The following is a 20,353-nucleotide window of genomic DNA, read 5'->3' as shown; positions in this document are numbered from 1 at the left end:
GTGCTGCACTGTCGGAGAGTCAGTACTGAGGGAGTGCTGCACTGTCGGAGAGTCAGTACTGAGGGAGTGCTGCACTGTCGGAGAGTCAGTACTGAGGGAGTGCCACACTGTTGGAGGTTCAGTACTGAGGGAGTGCTGCACTGTCGGAGAGTCAGTACTGAGGGAGTACCACACTGTTGGAGGGTCAGTACTGAGGGAGTGCTGCACTGTCGGAGAGTCAGTACTGAGGGAGTGCTGCACTGTCGGAGAGTCAGTACTGAGGGAGTGATGCACTGTCGGAGAGTCAGTACTGAGGGAGTGCTGCACTGTCGGAGAGTCAGTACTGAGGGAGTGCCACACTGTTGGAGGTTCAGTACTGAGGGAGTGCTGCACTGTCGGAGAGTCAGTACTGAGGGAGTGCCACACTGTTGGAGGGTCAGTACTGAGGGAGCACTGCACTGTCGGAGGGTCAGTACTGAGGGAGTGCTGCATTGTCGGATGGTCAGTACTGAGGGAGTGCTGCACTGTTGGAGGTTCAGTACTGAGGGAGTGCTGCACTGTCGGATGGTCAGCACTGAGGGAGCACTGCACTGTCGGAGGGTCAGTACTGAGGGAATGTTGCACTGTCGGAGGGTCAGTACTGAGGGACTGCCACACTGTTGGAGGTTCAGTACTGAGGGAGTGCTGCACTGTCGGATGGTCAGTACTGAGGGAGTGCTGCACTGTCGGAGGGTCAGCACTGAGGGAGCACTGCACTGTCGGAGGGTCAGTACTGAGGGAATGTTGCACTGTCGGATGGTCAGCACTGAGGGAGCGCTGCACTGTCGGAGGGTCAGTACTGAGGGAGTGCTGCACTGTCGGAGGGTCAGTACTGAGGGAATGTTGCACTGTCGGAGGGTCAGTACTGAGGGAGTGCTGCACTGTTGGAGGTTCAGTACTGAGGGAGTGCTGCACTGTTGGAGGTTCAGTACTGAGGGAGTGCTGCATTGTCGGATGGTCAGCACTGAGGGAGCGCTGCACTGTCGGAGGGTCAGTACTGAGGGAATGTTGCACTGTCGGATGGTCACTACTGAGGGAGTGCTGCACTGTCAGAGGGTCAGTTCAGAGGGAGTGCTGCACTGTCAGAGGCACTGTTCTTCAGGATGATACGTTTAATCGAGGCTCTGTCTGCCCTCTAGGGTGGATGTAAAAGATCTCACGGGCACTATTAGAAGAAGATAGGGGACTAGGATGGGGAGCAGTGGGGGAGGGAGTTCTCCCCGGGATTCAGCAGCTGATATTAATCCCTTAACCAACATCACTAAAAGAAATGATCAGGGTGGTTATCACTTCCTGTCTGTGGGATCCTGCTGTGCCTAGTTTACAACAGTGGCCTCGCTTTCATTGGCTGTGAGGCACTTTGGGATCTGCTGTCGTGCTGAGGGGCGATGGAGAAACGGGAGTTTTTTCATCTTCTCTCTCTTTTTTTCTTTCTCTGTCTCCCTTTCACACTTTCACATTCTCTCTTTTTCTCCCTCTCTCTGTCTCCAGGTGGGCGGAGATTACGACAAGCAATCAAAATCCACCCTATCAAGCATCGACCTGTATAAGAGCAAGCAAACCCTATCTCTCAGCCCCGACAACTCCTCCGCACCCTCTGACAGCCCTTGCAAGTAGGCTGGTCAACGCCATCTCCCTGGGCATGGAGAGTCAAGATGTCAATGCTGGGGGAGGAGCAGTCAGGGGAGGAGACAGTGAGCACACGGACCTCCCCGTCACCCCCACCCTTCTTGGAACTCCAACCCACATCACCAAGGACACCGGCATGTAGTGATGACACTGCCAGATAAAATGGGAGAGGCTTGCGTTACAGTATTACAAATCCTGCCCTTTTAAATGGAACCCTGAAACCCTGCATGACCCAGAGGGCACCCGCACTGTGTGTTGTCCTGTGAATGCTCTAACCCACCCCAAGACCCCCACGGACAATACCAGCCGGGGGTTGGACATTCAGCACAATCCTCACCCCCAAACTCTACCTGCTCAACTGTGTCCAGTACTGACAGCAAACCGCAGCATGACATACGGATCAAATCACAATAAAAAGATGCTTTCAAAGAATAGCCTCTTGCCTGTATTGCACAGCAACACTCCTTTAATAATGATTTCAGTGTGTGCGAGAGCCCGGGAATGAAGGAACACTCCTTTAATAATGATTTCAGTGTGTGTGAGAGCCCGGGAGTGAAGATAAACTCCTTTAATAGTGATTTCAGTGTGTGTGTGAGCCCGGGTGTGAAGGGACACTCCTTTAATAGTGATTTCAGTGTGTAAGAGAGCCCCGGAGTGAAGATAAACTCCTTTAATAGTGATTTCAGTGTGTGTGTGAGCCCGGATCTGAAGGAACACTGCTTTAATAGTGATTTCAGTGTGTGAGAGCACAGGTGTGAAAGAACACTCCTTTAATAATGATTTCAGTGTGTGTGAGCCCGGGTGTGAAGGAACACTCCTTTAATCGTGATTTCAGTGTGTGTGAGCCCGGGTGTGAAGGAACACTCCTTTAATAGTGATTTCAGTGTGTGTGAGCCCGGGTGTGAAGGAACACTCCTTTAATCGTGATTTCAGTGTGTGTGAGCCCGGGTGTGAAGGAACACTCCTTTAATAGTGATTTCAGTGTGTGTGTGAGCCCGGTTGTGACGGAACATTCCTTTAATAGTGATTTCAGTGTGTGTGTGAGAGCCCGGATGTGAAGGAACACTCCTTTAATAGTGATTTCAGTGTGTGAGAGCCCGGTAGTGAAGGAACACTCCTTTTATAGTGATTTCAGTGAGTGTGTGAGCCCGGGTGTGAAGGAACACTCCTTTAATAGTGATTTCAGTGTGTGTGATCCCGGGTGTGAAGGAACACTCCTTTATTAGTGATTTCAGTGTGTGTGTGAGCCCAGGTGTGAAGGAACACTCCTTTAATAGTGATTTCAGTGTGTGTGTGAGCCCGGGTGTGAAGGAACACGCCTTTAATATTGATTTCATTGTGTGTGAGAGCCCCGGTGTGAAGGAATACTCCTTTAATAGTGATTTCAGTGTGAGAGAGCCCGGGTGTGAAGGAACACTCCTTTTATAGTGATTTCAGTGTGTGAGAGCCCTGGTGTGAAGGAACATTCCTTCAATAGTGGGTTCAGTGTGTGTGTGTGAGCACGGGTGTGAAGGAACACTGCTCTAGTTGTGATTTCAGTGTGTGGTTGAGCCCGGGTGTGAAGGAACACTCCGTTAATAGTGATTTCAGTGTGTGAGAGCACAGGTTTGAAGGAACACTCCTTTAGTAGTGATTTCAGTGTGTGTGTGAGAGCGGATCTGAAGGAACACTCCTTTAATAGTGATTTCAGTGTGTGAGAGCACAGGTGTGAAGGAACACTCCTTAAATAGTGATTTCAGTGTGTGTGAGAGCCCGGGTGTGAAGGAACACTCCTTTAATAGTGATTTCAGTGTGTGTGAGCCCGGGTGTGAAGGAACACTCCTTTAATAGTGATTTCAGTGTGTGAGAGCACAGGTGTGAAGGAACACTCCTTTAATAGTGATTTCAGTGTGTGTGTGAGCCTGGGTGTGAAGGAACACTCCTTTAATAGTGATTTCAGTGTGTGTGTGAGCCTGGGAGTGAAGGAATACTCCTTTAGTAGTGATTTTAGTGTGTGTGTGAGCCCGGGTGTGAAGGAACACTGCTTTAGTTGTGATTTCTGTATGTGTTTGAGCCCGGGTGCGAAGGAACACTCGTTTAATAGTGATCTTAGTGTGTGTCTGCGCGCCCTGGTGTGAAGGAACACTCCTGTAATAGTGATTTCAGTGTATGTGTGTGCGAGCCCGGGTGTGAAGGAACACTCCTTTAATAGTGATTTCAGTGTTTGTGTGTGCCCGGGTATGAAGGGACACTCCTTTATAATGATCTCAGTGCGTGAGAGAGCCCGGGTGTGAAGGAACACTCCTTTAATAGTGATTTCAGTGAGTGTATGTGCCTGGGTGTGAAGGAATACTCCTTTAATAGTGATTTCAGTGAGTGTGTGAGCCCGGTGTGAAGGAACACTCCTTTAATCGTGATTTCAGTGTGTGAGAGCCCGGTTGTGAAGGAACACTCCTTTTATAGTGATTTCAGTGAGTGTGTAAGCCCGGGTGTGAAGGAACACTCCTTTAATAGTGATTTCAGTGTGTGTGATCCCGGGTGTGAAGGAACACTCCTTTAATAGTGATTTCAGTGTGTGTGTGAGCCCGGGTGTGAAGGAACACTCCTTTAATATTGATTTCAGTGTGTGTGAGAGCCCGGATGTGAAGGAACACTCCTTTAATAGTGATTTCAGTCTGTGTGTGATCCCGGGTGTGAAGGAACTCTCCTTCAATAGTGATTTCAGTGTGTGAGCCCGGATCTGAAGGAACACTCCTTTTATAGTGATTTCAGTGTGTGTGAGAGCCCGGGTGTGAAGGAACACTCCTTTAATAGTGATTTCAGTCTGTGTGTGATCCCGGGTGTGAAGGAACTCTCCTTCAATAGTGATTTCAGTGTGTGAGCCCGGATCTGAAGGAACACTCCTTTTATAGTGATTTCAGTGTGTGAGAGCCCGGGTATGAAGGAACACTCCTTTAATAGTGACTTCAGTGTGTGTGTGATCCCGGATCTGAAGGAACACTCCTTTAATAGTGATTTCAATGCGTGTGTGAGCCCGGGTGTGAAGGAACACTCCTTTAATAGTGATTTCAGTGTGTGTGAGCCCGGGTGTGAAGGAACACTCCTTTATAGTGATCTCAGTGTGTGTGTGAGCCCGGGTGTGAAGGAATACTCCTTTAATAGTGATTTCAGTGAGTGTGTGAGCCTGGGTGTGAAGGAACACTCCTTTAATAGTGATTTCAGTGTGTGTGTGAGCCCGGTGTGAAGGAACACTTCTTTAATAGTGATTTCAGTGAGTTTGAGCCAAGGTGTGAAGGAACACTCCTTTATAGTGATTTCAGTGTGTGTGTGAGCCCGGGTGTGAAGGAACACTCCTTTATAGTGATTTCAGTGTGTGTGTGAGCCCGGGTGTGAAGGAACACTCCCTCAATAGTGATTTCACTGTGTGTGAGCCCGGGTGTGAAGGAACACTCCTTTAATAGTGATTTCAGTGTGTGAGAGCACAGGTGTGAAGGAACACTCCTTTAATAGTGATTTCAGTGTGTGAGAGCCCTGGTGTGAAGGAACACTCCTTTAATAGTGATTTCAGTGTGTGTGTGAGCCCGGGTGTGAAGGAACACTCCTTTAATAGTTATTTCAGTGTGTGTGTGAGCCTGGGTGTGAAGGAATACTCCTTTAGTAGTGATTTTAGTGTGTGTTTGTCAGCCCGGGTGTGAAGGAACACTCCTTTAATAGTGGTTTCAGTGTGTGTGTGTGAGCCCGGGTGTGAAGGAACACTGCTCTAGTTGTGATTTCTGTGTGTGGTTGAGCCTCGGTGTGAAGGAACACTCCGTTAATAGTGATTTCAGTGTGTGAGAGCATAGGTTTGAAGGAACACTCCTTTAATAGTGATTTCAGTGTGTGTGTGTGAGCCCGGGTGTGAAGGAACACTCCGTTAATAGTGATTTCAGTGTGTGAGAGCACAGGTGTGAAGGAACACTCCTTTAATAGTGATTTCAGTGTGTGTGTGATCCCGGGTGTGAAGGAACACTCCTTTAATAGTGATTTCAGTGTGTGTGAGAGCCCGGGTGTGAAGGAACACTCCTTTAATAGTGATTTCAGTCTGTGTGTGATCCCGGGTGTGAAGGAACTCTCCTTCAATAGTGATTTCAGTGTGTGAGCCCGGATCTGAAGGAACACTCATTTTATAGTGATTTCAGTGTGTGTGAGAGCCCGGGTGTGAAGGAACACTCCTTTAATAGTGATTTCAGTCTGTGAGAGATCCCGGGTGTGAAGGAACTCTCCTTCAATAGTGATTTCAGTGTGTGAGCCCGGATCTGAAGGAACACTCCTTTTATAGTGATTTCAGTGTGTGAGAGCACAGGTGTGAAGGAACACTCCTTTGATAGTGATTTCAGTGTGTGTGTGAGCCCGGATCTGAAGGAACACTCCTTTAATAGTGATTTCAGTCTGTGAGAGATCCCGGGTGTGAAGGAACTCTCCTTCAATAGTGATTTCAGTGTGTGAGCCCGGATCTGAAGGAACACTCCTTTTATAGTGATTTCAGTGTGTGAGAGCACAGGTGTGAAGGAACACTCCTTTGATAGTGATTTCAGTGTGTGTGTGAGCCCGGGTGTGAAGGAACACTCCTTTAATAGTGATTTCAGTGTGTGAGAGCACAGGTGTGAAGGAACACTCCTTTAATCGTGATTTCAGTGTGTGTGAGAGCCCGGGTGTGAAGGAACACTCCTTTAATAGTGATTTCAGTGTGTGTGAGCCCGGGTGTGAAGGAACACTCCTTTAATAGTGATTTCAGTGCGTGAGAGCCCGGGTGTGAAGGAACACTCCTTTAATAGTGATTTCAGTGTGTTTGTGAGCCTGGGTGTGAAGGAACACTCCTTTAATAGTGATTTCAGTGTGTGTGTGAGCCTGGGTGTGAAGGAATACTCCTTTAGTAGTGAGTTTAGTGTGTGTGTGAGCCCGAGTGTGAAGGAACACTGCTTTAGTTGTCATTTCTGTATGTGTTTGAGCCCGGGTGCGAAGGAACACTCCTTTCATAGTGATTTCAGTGTGTGAGAGCACAGGTGTGAAGGAACACTCCTTTAATAGTGATTTCAGTGTGTGAGAGCCCGGGTGTGAAGGAACACTCCTTTAATAGTGATTTCAGTGTGTGTATGAGCCTGGGTGTGAAGGAACACTCCTTTAATATTGATTTCAGTGTGTGTGAGAGCCTGGGTGTGAAGGAACACTCCTTTAATAGTGATTTCAGTGTGTGTGTGAGCCCGGGTGTGAAGGAACACTCCTTTAATAGTGATTTCAGTGTGTGTGAGAGCCCGGGTGTGAAGGAACACTCCTTTAATAGTGATTTCAGTGTGTGTGTGAGCCCGGGTGTGAAGCAACACTCCTTTAATAAGGACTTCAGTGTGTGTGTGAGCCTGGGTGTGAAGGAACACTTCTTTAATAGTGATTTCAGTGTGTGTGTGAGCCTGGGTGTGAAGGAACACTGCTTTAATTGTGATTTCAGTGTGTGTGATCCCGGGTGTGAAGGAACTCTCCTTCAATAGTGATTTCAGTGTGTGAGCCCGGATCTGAAGGAACACTCCTTTAATAGTGATTTCAGTGTGTGAGAGCACAGGTGTGAAGGAACACTCCTTTAATAGTGATTTCAGTGAGTGTGTGAGCCCGGGTGTGAAGGAACACTCCTTTATGGTGATCTCAGTGTGTGTGTGAGCCCGGAACAGAAGGAACACTCCTTTAATAGTGATTTCAGTGTGTGAGCCCGGATCTGAAGGAACACTCCTTTTATAGTGATTTCAGTGTGTGTGAGAGCCCGGGTGTGAAGGAACACTCCTTTAATAGTGATTTCAGTCTGTGTGTGATCCCGGGTGTGAAGGAACTCTCCTTCAATAGTGATTTCAGTGTGTGAGCCCGGATCTGAAGGAACACTCCTTTTATAGTGATTTCAGTGTGTGAGAGCCCGGGTATGAAGGAACACTCCTTTAATAGTGACTTCAGTGTGTGTGTGATCCCGGATCTGAAGGAACACTCCTTTAATAGTGATTTCAATGCGTGTGTGAGCCCGGGTGTGAAGGAACACTCCTTTAATAGTGATTTCAGTGTGTGTGAGCCCGGGTGTGAAGGAACACTCCTTTATAGTGATCTCAGTGTGTGTGTGAGCCCGGGTGTGAAGGAATACTCCTTTAATAGTGATTTCAGTGAGTGTGTGAGCCTGGGTGTGAAGGAACACTCCTTTAATAGTGATTTCAGTGTGTGTGTGAGCCCGGTGTGAAGGAACACTTCTTTAATAGTGATTTCAGTGAGTTTGAGCCAAGGTGTGAAGGAACACTCCTTTATAGTGATTTCAGTGTGTGTGTGAGCCCGGGTGTGAAGGAACACTCCTTTATAGTGATTTCAGTGTGTGTGTGAGCCCGGGTGTGAAGGAACACTCCCTCAATAGTGATTTCACTGTGTGTGAGCCCGGGTGTGAAGGAACACTCCTTTAATAGTGATTTCAGTGTGTGAGAGCACAGGTGTGAAGGAACACTCCTTTAATAGTGATTTCAGTGTGTGAGAGCCCTGGTGTGAAGGAACACTCCTTTAATAGTGATTTCAGTGTGTGTGTGAGCCCGGGTGTGAAGGAACACTCCTTTAATAGTTATTTCAGTGTGTGTGTGAGCCTGGGTGTGAAGGAATACTCCTTTAGTAGTGATTTTAGTGTGTGTTTGTCAGCCCGGGTGTGAAGGAACACTCCTTTAATAGTGGTTTCAGTGTGTGTGTGTGAGCCCGGGTGTGAAGGAACACTGCTCTAGTTGTGATTTCTGTGTGTGGTTGAGCCTCGGTGTGAAGGAACACTCCGTTAATAGTGATTTCAGTGTGTGAGAGCATAGGTTTGAAGGAACACTCCTTTAATAGTGATTTCAGTGTGTGTGTGTGAGCCCGGGTGTGAAGGAACACTCCGTTAATAGTGATTTCAGTGTGTGAGAGCACAGGTGTGAAGGAACACTCCTTTAATAGTGATTTCAGTGTGTGTGTGATCCCGGGTGTGAAGGAACACTCCTTTAATAGTGATTTCAGTGTGTGTGAGAGCCCGGGTGTGAAGGAACACTCCTTTAATAGTGATTTCAGTCTGTGTGTGATCCCGGGTGTGAAGGAACTCTCCTTCAATAGTGATTTCAGTGTGTGAGCCCGGATCTGAAGGAACACTCATTTTATAGTGATTTCAGTGTGTGTGAGAGCCCGGGTGTGAAGGAACACTCCTTTAATAGTGATTTCAGTCTGTGAGAGATCCCGGGTGTGAAGGAACTCTCCTTCAATAGTGATTTCAGTGTGTGAGCCCGGATCTGAAGGAACACTCCTTTTATAGTGATTTCAGTGTGTGAGAGCACAGGTGTGAAGGAACACTCCTTTGATAGTGATTTCAGTGTGTGTGTGAGCCCGGATCTGAAGGAACACTCCTTTAATAGTGATTTCAGTCTGTGAGAGATCCCGGGTGTGAAGGAACTCTCCTTCAATAGTGATTTCAGTGTGTGAGCCCGGATCTGAAGGAACACTCCTTTTATAGTGATTTCAGTGTGTGAGAGCACAGGTGTGAAGGAACACTCCTTTGATAGTGATTTCAGTGTGTGTGTGAGCCCGGGTGTGAAGGAACACTCCTTTAATAGTGATTTCAGTGTGTGAGAGCACAGGTGTGAAGGAACACTCCTTTAATCGTGATTTCAGTGTGTGTGAGAGCCCGGGTGTGAAGGAACACTCCTTTAATAGTGATTTCAGTGTGTGTGAGCCCGGGTGTGAAGGAACACTCCTTTAATAGTGATTTCAGTGCGTGAGAGCCCGGGTGTGAAGGAACACTCCTTTAATAGTGATTTCAGTGTGTTTGTGAGCCTGGGTGTGAAGGAACACTCCTTTAATAGTGATTTCAGTGTGTGTGTGAGCCTGGGTGTGAAGGAATACTCCTTTAGTAGTGAGTTTAGTGTGTGTGTGAGCCCGAGTGTGAAGGAACACTGCTTTAGTTGTCATTTCTGTATGTGTTTGAGCCCGGGTGCGAAGGAACACTCCTTTCATAGTGATTTCAGTGTGTGAGAGCACAGGTGTGAAGGAACACTCCTTTAATAGTGATTTCAGTGTGTGAGAGCCCGGGTGTGAAGGAACACTCCTTTAATAGTGATTTCAGTGTGTGTATGAGCCTGGGTGTGAAGGAACACTCCTTTAATATTGATTTCAGTGTGTGTGAGAGCCTGGGTGTGAAGGAACACTCCTTTAATAGTGATTTCAGTGTGTGTGTGAGCCCGGGTGTGAAGGAACACTCCTTTAATAGTGATTTCAGTGTGTGTGAGAGCCCGGGTGTGAAGGAACACTCCTTTAATAGTGATTTCAGTGTGTGTGTGAGCCCGGGTGTGAAGCAACACTCCTTTAATAAGGACTTCAGTGTGTGTGTGAGCCTGGGTGTGAAGGAACACTTCTTTAATAGTGATTTCAGTGTGTGTGTGAGCCTGGGTGTGAAGGAACACTGCTTTAATTGTGATTTCAGTGTGTGTGATCCCGGGTGTGAAGGAACTCTCCTTCAATAGTGATTTCAGTGTGTGAGCCCGGATCTGAAGGAACACTCCTTTAATAGTGATTTCAGTGTGTGAGAGCACAGGTGTGAAGGAACACTCCTTTAATAGTGATTTCAGTGAGTGTGTGAGCCCGGGTGTGAAGGAACACTCCTTTATGGTGATCTCAGTGTGTGTGTGAGCCCGGAACAGAAGGAACACTCCTTTAATAGTGATTTCAGTGTGTGAGAGCACAGGGTGAAGGAACACTCCTTTAATAGTGACTTCAGTGTGTGTGTGATCCCGGATCTGAAGGAACACTCCTTGAATAGTGATTTCAGTGTGTGAGAGCCCAGGTGTGAAGGAACACTCCTTTCATATTGATTTCAGTGTGTGTGAGAGCCCGGGTGTGAAGGAACACTCCTTTAATTGTGATTTCGGTGTGTGTGAGAGCCCGGGTGTGAAGGAACACTCCTTTAATAGTGATTTCAGTGTGTGTGTGTGCGCGCCTGGGTGTGAAGGAACACTCCTTTAATAGTATTTTCAGTGTGTGTGAGAGCCCGGTTGTGAAGGAACACTCCTTTAATAGTGATCTCATTCTGTGTGAGAGCCCGGGTGTGAAGGAACACTCCTTTAATAATGATTTCAGTGTGTGTGTGTGTGCCTGGCTGTGAAGGAACACTCCTTTAATAGTGATTTCATTGTGTGTGTGAGCCTGGGTGTGAAGGAACACTCCTTCAATAGTGATTTCAGTGTGTGTGAGCCCGGGTGTGAAGGAACATTCCTTTAATGGTGATTTCAGTGTGTGTGAGAGCCCGGGTGTGAAGGAACACTCCTTTTATAGTGATTTCAGTGAGTGTGTGAGCCCGGGTGTGAAGGAACACTCCTTTCATAGTGATTTCAGTGTGTGTGATCCCGGGTGTGAAGGAACACTCCTTTAATAGTGATTTCAGTGTGTGTGTGAGCCCGGTTTTGAAGGAACACTCCCTTAATAGTGATTTCAGTGTGTGTGAGAGCCCGGATGTGAAGGAACACTCCTTTAATAGTGATTTCAGTGTGAGAGTGCCCGGATGTGAAGGAACACACCTTTTATCGTGATTTCAGTGTGTGAGAGCCCGGGTGTAAAGGAACACTCCTTTAATAGTGATTTCAGTGTGTATCTGAGCCCGGGTGTGAAGGAACACTCCTTTTATAGTGATTTCAGTGTGTATCTGAACCCGGGTGTGAAGGAACACTCCTTTTATAGTGATTTAAGTGTGTGAGAGCCCGGGTGTGAAGGAACACTCCTTTAATTGTGATTTCAGTGTGTGTGTGAGCCCGGGTGTGAAGGAACGCTCCTTTAATAGTGATTTCAGTGTGTGAGAGCCCGGGTGTGAAGGAACACTCCTTTAATAGTGATTTCAGTGTGTATCTGAGCCCGGGTGTGAAGGAACACTCCTTTTTTAGTGATTTCAGTGTGTGAGAGCCCGGGTGTGAAGGAACACTCCTTCAATAGTGATTTCAGTGTGTGTGTGTGAGTCTGAGTTCTATGCCTGAAGGGTTAATGTGTTGTTGCTATTGTGGCCGGAATGGGAGTGAGTGGGACTGACATCTGCGGTCACTCACCGTGCTATTAGTGTAAAAGGAGAGGAAATGAATTATGTCTGTGGGGATTGATCACAACACTTCGTCTCTCTCTCTCTCTTGAATTCTGAGCAGAGTTCCTCCTCCTCCCTTGCTCTCCTTCACGCTCTCAATCTCACTCTTTCTCTCTGTCTCTCTCTCTCTGTCCATCTCACTCTGTCTATCTTTCTTTCCCTCGTTCTCCCTCTCTCTCTCTCTCCACCTCTCTCTATTTCTGTCCCTGCACCTGTCTTTCTCTCTCTGTCCCTCTCACTCTCTCTTTCTCTCCTTCTGTCTCACTTTGTCTGTCTCTCTGACTCTCACACATTTTCTTTCTCTCACTGTTCCTCTCACGCTCTCCCTCTCGCTCTTACTCGTTCTCTGTCTCTCTCTCTCTCTCTGTCCCTTTCGCTCTCTCTCTCTTCTGTCGCTGTCTCCATCCCTCTCTCTGTCCTTCTCGCTCTTTTGATCTGTCCCCCTCTTCTCTTTTTCTCTTTGTCCCTCTCCCTCTTTCTTTATCTGTACCTCGCTCTATCACTCTCTGTTCCTCTTTCTTTCTCTGTCTCTCTCTCTCTCTCTCTCTATCCCCTCTTCCTGCCTCGATCCTGGCCAATACATTTCTCTGTACTGGTATCACTAAAGGGAGGAACTCCCATTCTTCCAGCCCCTCAGGATGTTCATCGGCAGTATTGCAGGAAGGAAGAGCTTTGTTTTGAACTGTTGTCATGTCGGAAACACAGCAGCCAATAAACGCACAGCAAGCTCCCACAAACAGCGATGTGATAAACAACGGAGGTCATCTGTTTGTGATGTTGGTTGAGGGATATATATTGGCCCCAGGACCCCAGAGAGAATTCCTCCTCCCCTCACCCCTTCCCCTAAACCAGCTCTTCTTTCAAACAGTGGCCGTGGGATCTTTTGCCAACCAGGAGAGGGATAGAGTCGGCGACAAGGGAATGCAGTTTGGATAGAGATCGAAGATAATGGCTGAAGGCTCCCCAGTATTTAATCAAAGGAAATTTCTGTTCACCCAGAATGGGACATTGGAGAAACAGCCCGACAATTTACAGACTGGATTGGGCAAGAGAAGACGTCTCAAAACCAGACCCCCTCTGCCGTCCTCACCTGCCCTCCCTCCTCAGCCCTCCACCTCACTCCCTCCTCAGCTTTTTCCCTCATTTTACTCTCTTGCCCCTCTCAATTCCTCCTCCTCCATCCCCCCACCCCGCCCCCCTGTCTCTCCCACCTCCTCCTCCATCCCCTTTCCCCAATCTCCTTCCGCCACCAGCTCCTTCTCCTCCTCCCGCTACTTCTATCATGCCTCCCCTCCCTCCACATGCCTCTCCGTCTCCCTCCCCTCTGACCTCCCAACCTCTGCTTCCGCCTTCCTTCCTTCCTTCCCTCCTCTAGACCTCTCCCCTACCCCTCTCCCTCACCCCTCTCCCAATCCCCTACCCCTCTCCCAATCCCCTACCCCTCTCCTCTACCCCCTGCCTCTTCCCTACCCTTCTCCCTCTTCCCTCCCCCTCTCCTTCTCCAATACCCCTCTCCCTCTACCCCTGTCCTCATTCCCCACCCTCCCTCTCCCCCTCCTCTCATTCTCCACCTTCCCTCACCCCTCCCCTCATTCTCCACCTTTCCTCTCCCCGTCCCCTCATTCTCCACCCTCCCTCTACCATCCCCTCATTCTCCAGATTCCCTCTCCCGTCCCCTCATTCTCCACCCTCCCTCTCCTCCTCCCCTCATGTTCCACCCTTCCTCTCCCCCTCCCCTCATTCTCCACCCACCCTCTCCCCTCCCCTCATTCTCCACACTCCCTCTCCCGTCCCCTCATTCTCCACCCTCCCTCTCCCCCTCCCCTCATGCTCCACCCTCCCTCTCCCCTTCCCCCATTCTCCACCTTCCCTCTGCCCTCCCCTCATTCTCCACCCTCCCACTCCCCCTCCCCTCATTCTCCATCCTGCCTCCCCCCTCCCCTCATTCTCCACCCTCCCTCTCCCCTCCCCATATTCTCCAACCTCCCTATCCTTCTTCCCTCATTCTCCAACCACCCTCTCCCCTAATTCTTCAACCACCCTCTCCCCTCCCTCCATTCTCCACCCTCCCTCTCCCCCTCCCCTCCATTCTCCACCCTCCCTTTCCCCCTCCCCTCCATTCTCCACCCTTCCTCTCCCCCTCCCCTCCATTCTCCACCCTTCCTCTCCCCCTCCCTTCATTCTCCACCCTCCCTCTCCCCACCCCCCTTAGTCTCCACCCTCCCTCCCCTCCCTCCATTCTCCACCCTCCCTCTCCCCCTCCCTTCATTTGCCACCCTCCCTCTGCCCCTCCCTTCATTCCCCACCCTCCCTCTCCCCCTCCCCTCCATTCTCCACCCTCCCTCTCCCCCTCCCTTCATTCTCCACCCTCCCTCTCCCCCTCCCTTCATTCTCCACCCTCCCTCTCCCCTTCCCCTCCATTCTCCACCCTCCCTCTCCCCCTCCCTTCATTCTCCACCCTCCCTCTCCCCCTCCCTTCATTTGCCACCCTCCCTCTGCCCCTCCCTTCATTCCCCACCCTCCCTCTCCCCCTCCCCTCCATTCTCCACCCTCCCTCTCCCCCTCCCTTCATTCTCCACCCTCCCTCTCCCCCTCCCTTCATTCTCCACCCTCCCTCTCCCCTTCCCCTCCATTCTCCACCCTCCCTCTCCCCCTCCCTTCATTCTCCACCCTCCCTCTCCCCCTCCCCTCCATTCTCCACCCTCCCCCTCCCCTCCATTCTCCACCCTCCCTCTCCCCCTCCCTTCATTCTCCACCCTCCCTCTCCCCCTCCCCTCCATTCTCCACCCTCCCTCTCCCCTCCATTCTCCACCCTCCCTCTCCCCTCCATTCTCCACCCTCCCTCTCCCCCTCCCTTCATTCTCCACCCTCCCTCTCCCCCTCCCCTCCATTCTCCACCCTCCCCCTCCCCTCCATTCTCCACCCTCCCTCTCCCCCTCCCTTCATTCTCCACCCTCCCTCTCCCCCTCCCCTCCATTCTCCACCCTCCCTCTCCCCTCCATTCTCCACCCTCCCTCTCCCCTCCATTCTCCACCCTCCCTCTCCCCTCCATTCTCCACCCTCCCTCTCCCCTCCATTCTCCACCCTCCCTCTCCCCCTCCCCTCCATTCTCCACCCTCCCCCTCCCCTCCATTCTCCACCCTCCCTCTCCCCCTCCCTTCATTCTCCACCCTCCCTCTCCCCCTCCCCTCCATTCTCCACCCTCCCCCTCCCCTCCATTCTCCACCCTCCCTCTCCCCCTCCCTTCATTCTCCACCCTCCCTCTCCCCCTCCCCTCCATTCTCCACCCTCCCTCTCCCCTCCATTCTCCACCCTCCCTCTCCCCCTCCCCTCATTCTCCACCCTCCATCTCCCCTCCTCTCATGATCAAGCCTCCGCTCCCCTCATACTCCACCCTCCCCTCATTTTCCACCTTCCCCCTCCACTCATTCTCCACCCTCCCTCTCCCCTCATTCTCCACCCTCTCTTTTGGGTTGCCGGTTGCTGGGTGACCGTTCCCGGGGTGACGGGGGTGACGGTTATGACGGTTGCCGGGGTGACGGTTGCCGGGGTGACGGTTATGACGGTTGCCGGGGTGACGGTTGCCGGGGTGACGGTTATGACGGTTGCCGGGGTGACGGTTGCCGGGGTGACGGTTATGACGGTTGGAGCTGCGGGCGATGCCGAGAAGTTTTACTCAACTGGTGGCGGGAGTTTTCAGCGTGGGCCCGCTGAGGTGGTCAGGTACCCTCAACACCCTCAAACACCGCCCCCTCAACACCTCACCCTCAACACCTCACCCTCAACACCCTCAAACACCGCCCCCTCAACACCTCACCCTCAACACCTCACCCTCAACTCCCTCAAACACCGCCCCCTCAACACCTCACCCTCAACACCCTCAAACACCGCCCCCTCAACACCTCACCCTCAACACCTCACCCTCAACTCCCTCAAACACCGCCCCCTCAACACCTCAGCCTCAACACCCTCAAACACCGCCCCCTCAACACCTCACCCTCAACACCCTCAAACACCGCCCCCTCAACACTTCCCCCTCAACACCTCACCCTCAACACCTCACCCTCAACACCCTCAAACACCGCCCCCTCAACACCTCACCCTCAAACACCTCACCCTCAACACCCTCAAACACCGCCCCCTCAACACCTCACCCTCAAACACCTCACCCTCAACACCCTCAAACACCGCCCCCTCAACACTTCCCCCTCAAACACCTCACCCTCAACTCCCTCAAACACCGCCCCCTCAACACCTCACCCTCAAACACCGCCCCCTCAACACCTCACCCTCAAACACCTCACCCTCAACACCCTCAAACACCGCCCCCTCAACACTTCCCCCTCAACACCTCACCCTCAAACACCTCACCCTCAACACCCTCAAACACCGCCCCCTCAACACTTCCCCCTCAACACCTCACCCTCAAACACCTCACCCTCAACACCCTCAAACACCGCCCCCTCAACACTTCCCCCTCAACACCTCACCCTCAAACACCTCACCCTCAACACCCTCAAACACCTCACCCTCAACTCCCTCAAACACCGCCCCCTCAACACCTCACCCTCAACACCTCACCCTCAACTCCCTCAAACACCGCCCCCTCAACACCTCACCCTCAACACCGCCCCCTCAAACACCGCCCCCTCAACACCCTCAACACCGCCCCCTCAAACACCGCCCCCTCAAACACAGCCCCCTCAACACCTCACCCTCAACACCGCCCCCTCAACACCTCACCCTCAACACCGCCCCCTCAACACCCTCAAACACCGCCCCCTCAACACCTCACCCTCAACACCTCACCCTCAACTCCCTCAAACACCGCCCCCTCAACACCTCACCCTCAACACCGCCCCCTCAACACCTCACCCTCAACACCGCCCCCTCAACACCCTCAAACACCGCCCCCTCAACACCTCACCCTCAACACCGCCCCCTCAAATACCGCCCCCTCAACACCTCACCCTCAACACCTCACCCTCAACACCGCCCCCTCAAACACCTCACCCTCAATACCGCCCCCTCAACACCTCACCCTCAACACCTCACCCTCAAACACCGCCCCCTCAACACCTTCAAACACCGCCCCCTCAACACCTCACCCTCAACACCTCACCCTCAACACCCTCTACACCGCCCCCTCAAACACCGCCCCCTCAACACCTCACCCTCAACACCTCACCCTCAACACCGCCCCCTCAACACCTCACCCTCAACACCTCACCCTCAACACCCTCAACACCACCCCCTCAAACACCGCCCCCTCAACACCTCACCCTCAACACCGCCCCCTCAACACCTCACCCTCAACACCGCCCCCTCAACCACCGCCCCCTCAACACCCTCAAACACCGCCCCTCAACACCTCACCCTCAACACCCTCAAACACCTCACCCTCAACACCGCCCCCTCAACACCTCACCCTCAACACCTCACCCTCAACACCGCCCCCTCAAACACCGCCCCCTCAACACCTCACCCTCAACACCGCCCCCTCAAACACCGCCCCCTCAACACCCTCAAACACCGCCCCCTCAACACCTCACCCTCAACACCCTCAACACCGCCCCCTCAACACCTCACCCTCAACACCGCCCCCTCAAACACCGCCCCCTCAACACCTCACTCTCAACACCTCACCCTCAACACCCTCAAACACCTCACCCTCAACACCGCCCCCTCAACACCGCCCCCTCAAACACCGCCCCCTCAAACACCGCCCCCTCAACACCTCACCCTCAACACCTCACCCTCAACACCCTCAACACCGCCCCCTCAACACATCACCCTCAACACCGCCCCCTCAAACACCGCCCCCTCAACACCCTCAAACACCGCCCCCTCAACACCTCACCCTCAACACCCTCAACACCGCCCCCTCAAACACCGCCCCCTCAACACCTCACCATCAACAACGCCCCCTCAAACACCGCCCCCTCAACACCTCACCCTCAACACCGCCCCCTCAAACACTTCACCCTCAAACACATCATCTTCTACACCCTCAAAAACTTCACCATCAATACCCTCAAACACCTCACCCTCAAACACCTCCCCCTCATTCCCCCTCAAACACCTCACCTTCAACACCCTCAAACACCTCACCCTCAACACCCTCAAACAACTCCCCCTCATTCCCCTCAAACACCTCACCCTCAACACCCCCAAGACCCTCAAACACCTCAACTTCCACATCCTCAAACACCTCGCCCTCAACCCCCTCAAACACATCACCTTCAACACCCTCAAACACCTCCCCCTCAAACACATCACCTTCAACACCCCCAAGACCCTCAAACACCTCAACTTCCACATCCTCAAACACCTCACCCTCAACACCCTCAAACACCTCACCTTCAACACCCTCAAACACCTCACCCTCAACACGCTGAAACACCTCACCTTCAACACCCTCAAACACCTCACCCTCAACACCCTCAAACACCTCACCTTCAACACCCTCAAACACCTCACCCTCAACACACTCAAACACCTCACCCTCAACACCCTCAAACACCTCACCTTCAACACCTCAAATACTTCACCCTCAACACCCTCAAAGACCTCACCCTCAACACGCTCAGACACCTCCCACTCATCCTCCCTCAAACACCTCACCCTCAACATCCTCAAACACCTCATCCTCAGCACCCTCAAACACCTCACCCTCAAACACCTCCCCCTCAACACCCTCAAACACCTCACCCTCAACACCCTCAAACCCCTCACCCTCAACATGCTCAAACACCTCACACTTAATACCCTCAAACCCCTCACCCTCAACACTTTCAAACAGCTCACCCTCAAACATCTCACCCTCAACACCTTCAAACCCCTCACCCTCAACACCTTCAAACCCCTCACCCTCAACACCCTCAAACACCTCATCCTCAACCCGCTCAAACACCTCATCCTCAAACACCTCATCCACAACCCCTTCAAACCGTCAGACAAATCATCCTCACCGCCCTCAAACACCTCATCCTCAGCCCTTTCAAACACCTCATCCTCAACCCCTCACCCTTAACCCCCTCAAACACCACATGCTCAACACCCTCAAACACCTCATCCTTAACCCCCTCAAACACCTCATCCTCAACACCCACAAACACCTCATCCTCAACCCCTCACCCTTAAACCCCTCAAACACCGCATCCTCAACACCCTCAAACACCTCATCCTCAACACCCACAAACACCTCATCCTTAACCCCCTCAAACACCTCATCCTCAACCACCTCAAACAACTTATCCTCAACCCCTCAAACACCACATCCTCAATCACCCTTAACCCCCTCAAACACCTCATCCTCAACACCCACAAACACCTCATCCTCAACCCCTCATCCTTAAACCCCTCAAACACCACATCCTCAACACCCTCAAACACCTCATCCTCAACACCCACAAACACCAAACCACATCCTTAAACCCCTCAAACAACTCATCCTCAACCCCTCAAACACCACATCCTCAATCACCCTTAACCCCCTCAAACACCTCATCCTCAACACCCACAAACACCTCATCCTCAACTGCCTCAAATACCTCATGCTCAACCCCCCCCAAACACCTCATCTTCAACCCCTTCAAACATCTCATCCTCACACCCTCACCCCCCTCAAACACCCTCATTCTCAACCTCCTAATTGGCTCTCCAACACCTCAAACATCCTCATCCTCAACCCCCCCTCAAGCACCCTCACCCTCAACTCCCTCAAACACCTCATTCTCAACACCCTTCAAACATCTCATCCTCAACACCTCAAACACCTCATCCTCAACACCCCTCAAGCACCTCATCCTCAACCCCCAAACACTTCACCGTCAACCCCCTCAAACACGTCACCCTCAGTACCCTCAACCCCCTCAAACACCCCATCCCCCTCAACACCCTCAACCCCCTCCGACACCTCATCCTCAACACCCTCAACGCCGTCAAACAGCTCATACGCAGCACCCTCAAACAGCTCACCCTCAAACACCTCATCCCCAACACCTTCAACCCCTTCATCCTCAACACCCTCAAACACCTTAAACACCCTCATCCTCAACACCCACATACTCAACCCCCTCAAACACCTCAAACACCCTCATCCTCAATCCCCTCAAACACTCATCCTCAACCTCCCAACCCCCCAAACACCACATCCATAACACCCTCAAACATCCTCATCCTCAGCCCCTTCAATCATCTCAGCCTCACAGCCTTATCCCCCTCAAAAACCTCATCCTCAACACCCTCATCACCCTCACCCCCTCAAACACCTCTTCCTCAACCCCCTTGTCCTCAATACCCTCAAATACCTCAAACATCCTCATCCTCAACCCAGTCAAGCCCCTCATTCTCAACCTCCTCAGTCCTCTCAAACACCTCATCCTCTACCCCCTCAAACAACTCACCCTCAACACCATAACACCCTCAAGCACCTCAAGCACTGCTTCCTCAACCCCACCAAACAACTCACCATCAACCCCCTTAAACACCCCAAGCTCAACACTCTCAAACACCTCATCCTCAATACCCTCAACACCGTCAAACAGCTCATCCTCAACACCCTCAAACACCTCATCCTCAACACACTCAAACACCTCA

The 20,353-nt window shown here is 51.6% G+C and overlaps 1 protein-coding gene across 1 annotated transcript in view; it reads left to right on the top strand.

Annotated features, from left to right (window-relative positions):
- Positions 1 to 1,681, top strand: part of p2rx3b (purinergic receptor P2X, ligand-gated ion channel, 3b) — a 108,054-nt gene extending 106,373 nt beyond the window's left edge. The window contains 1 exon segment of the mRNA XM_068008755.1: positions 1,510 to 1,681. Within this exon segment, the coding sequence (XP_067864856.1) occupies positions 1,510 to 1,635 (126 nt within the window). The 3' untranslated portion in view covers positions 1,636 to 1,681.
- The last annotated feature ends 18,672 nt before the right edge of the window (positions 1,682 to 20,353 follow it).

The sequence above is a fragment of the Heterodontus francisci genome, chromosome 28 (genome assembly GCF_036365525.1).
Source record: "Heterodontus francisci isolate sHetFra1 chromosome 28, sHetFra1.hap1, whole genome shotgun sequence".
Classification (NCBI taxonomy): domain Eukaryota; kingdom Metazoa; phylum Chordata; class Chondrichthyes; order Heterodontiformes; family Heterodontidae; genus Heterodontus; species Heterodontus francisci.
This window is presented reverse-complemented; position numbering and strand designations above follow the sequence as displayed.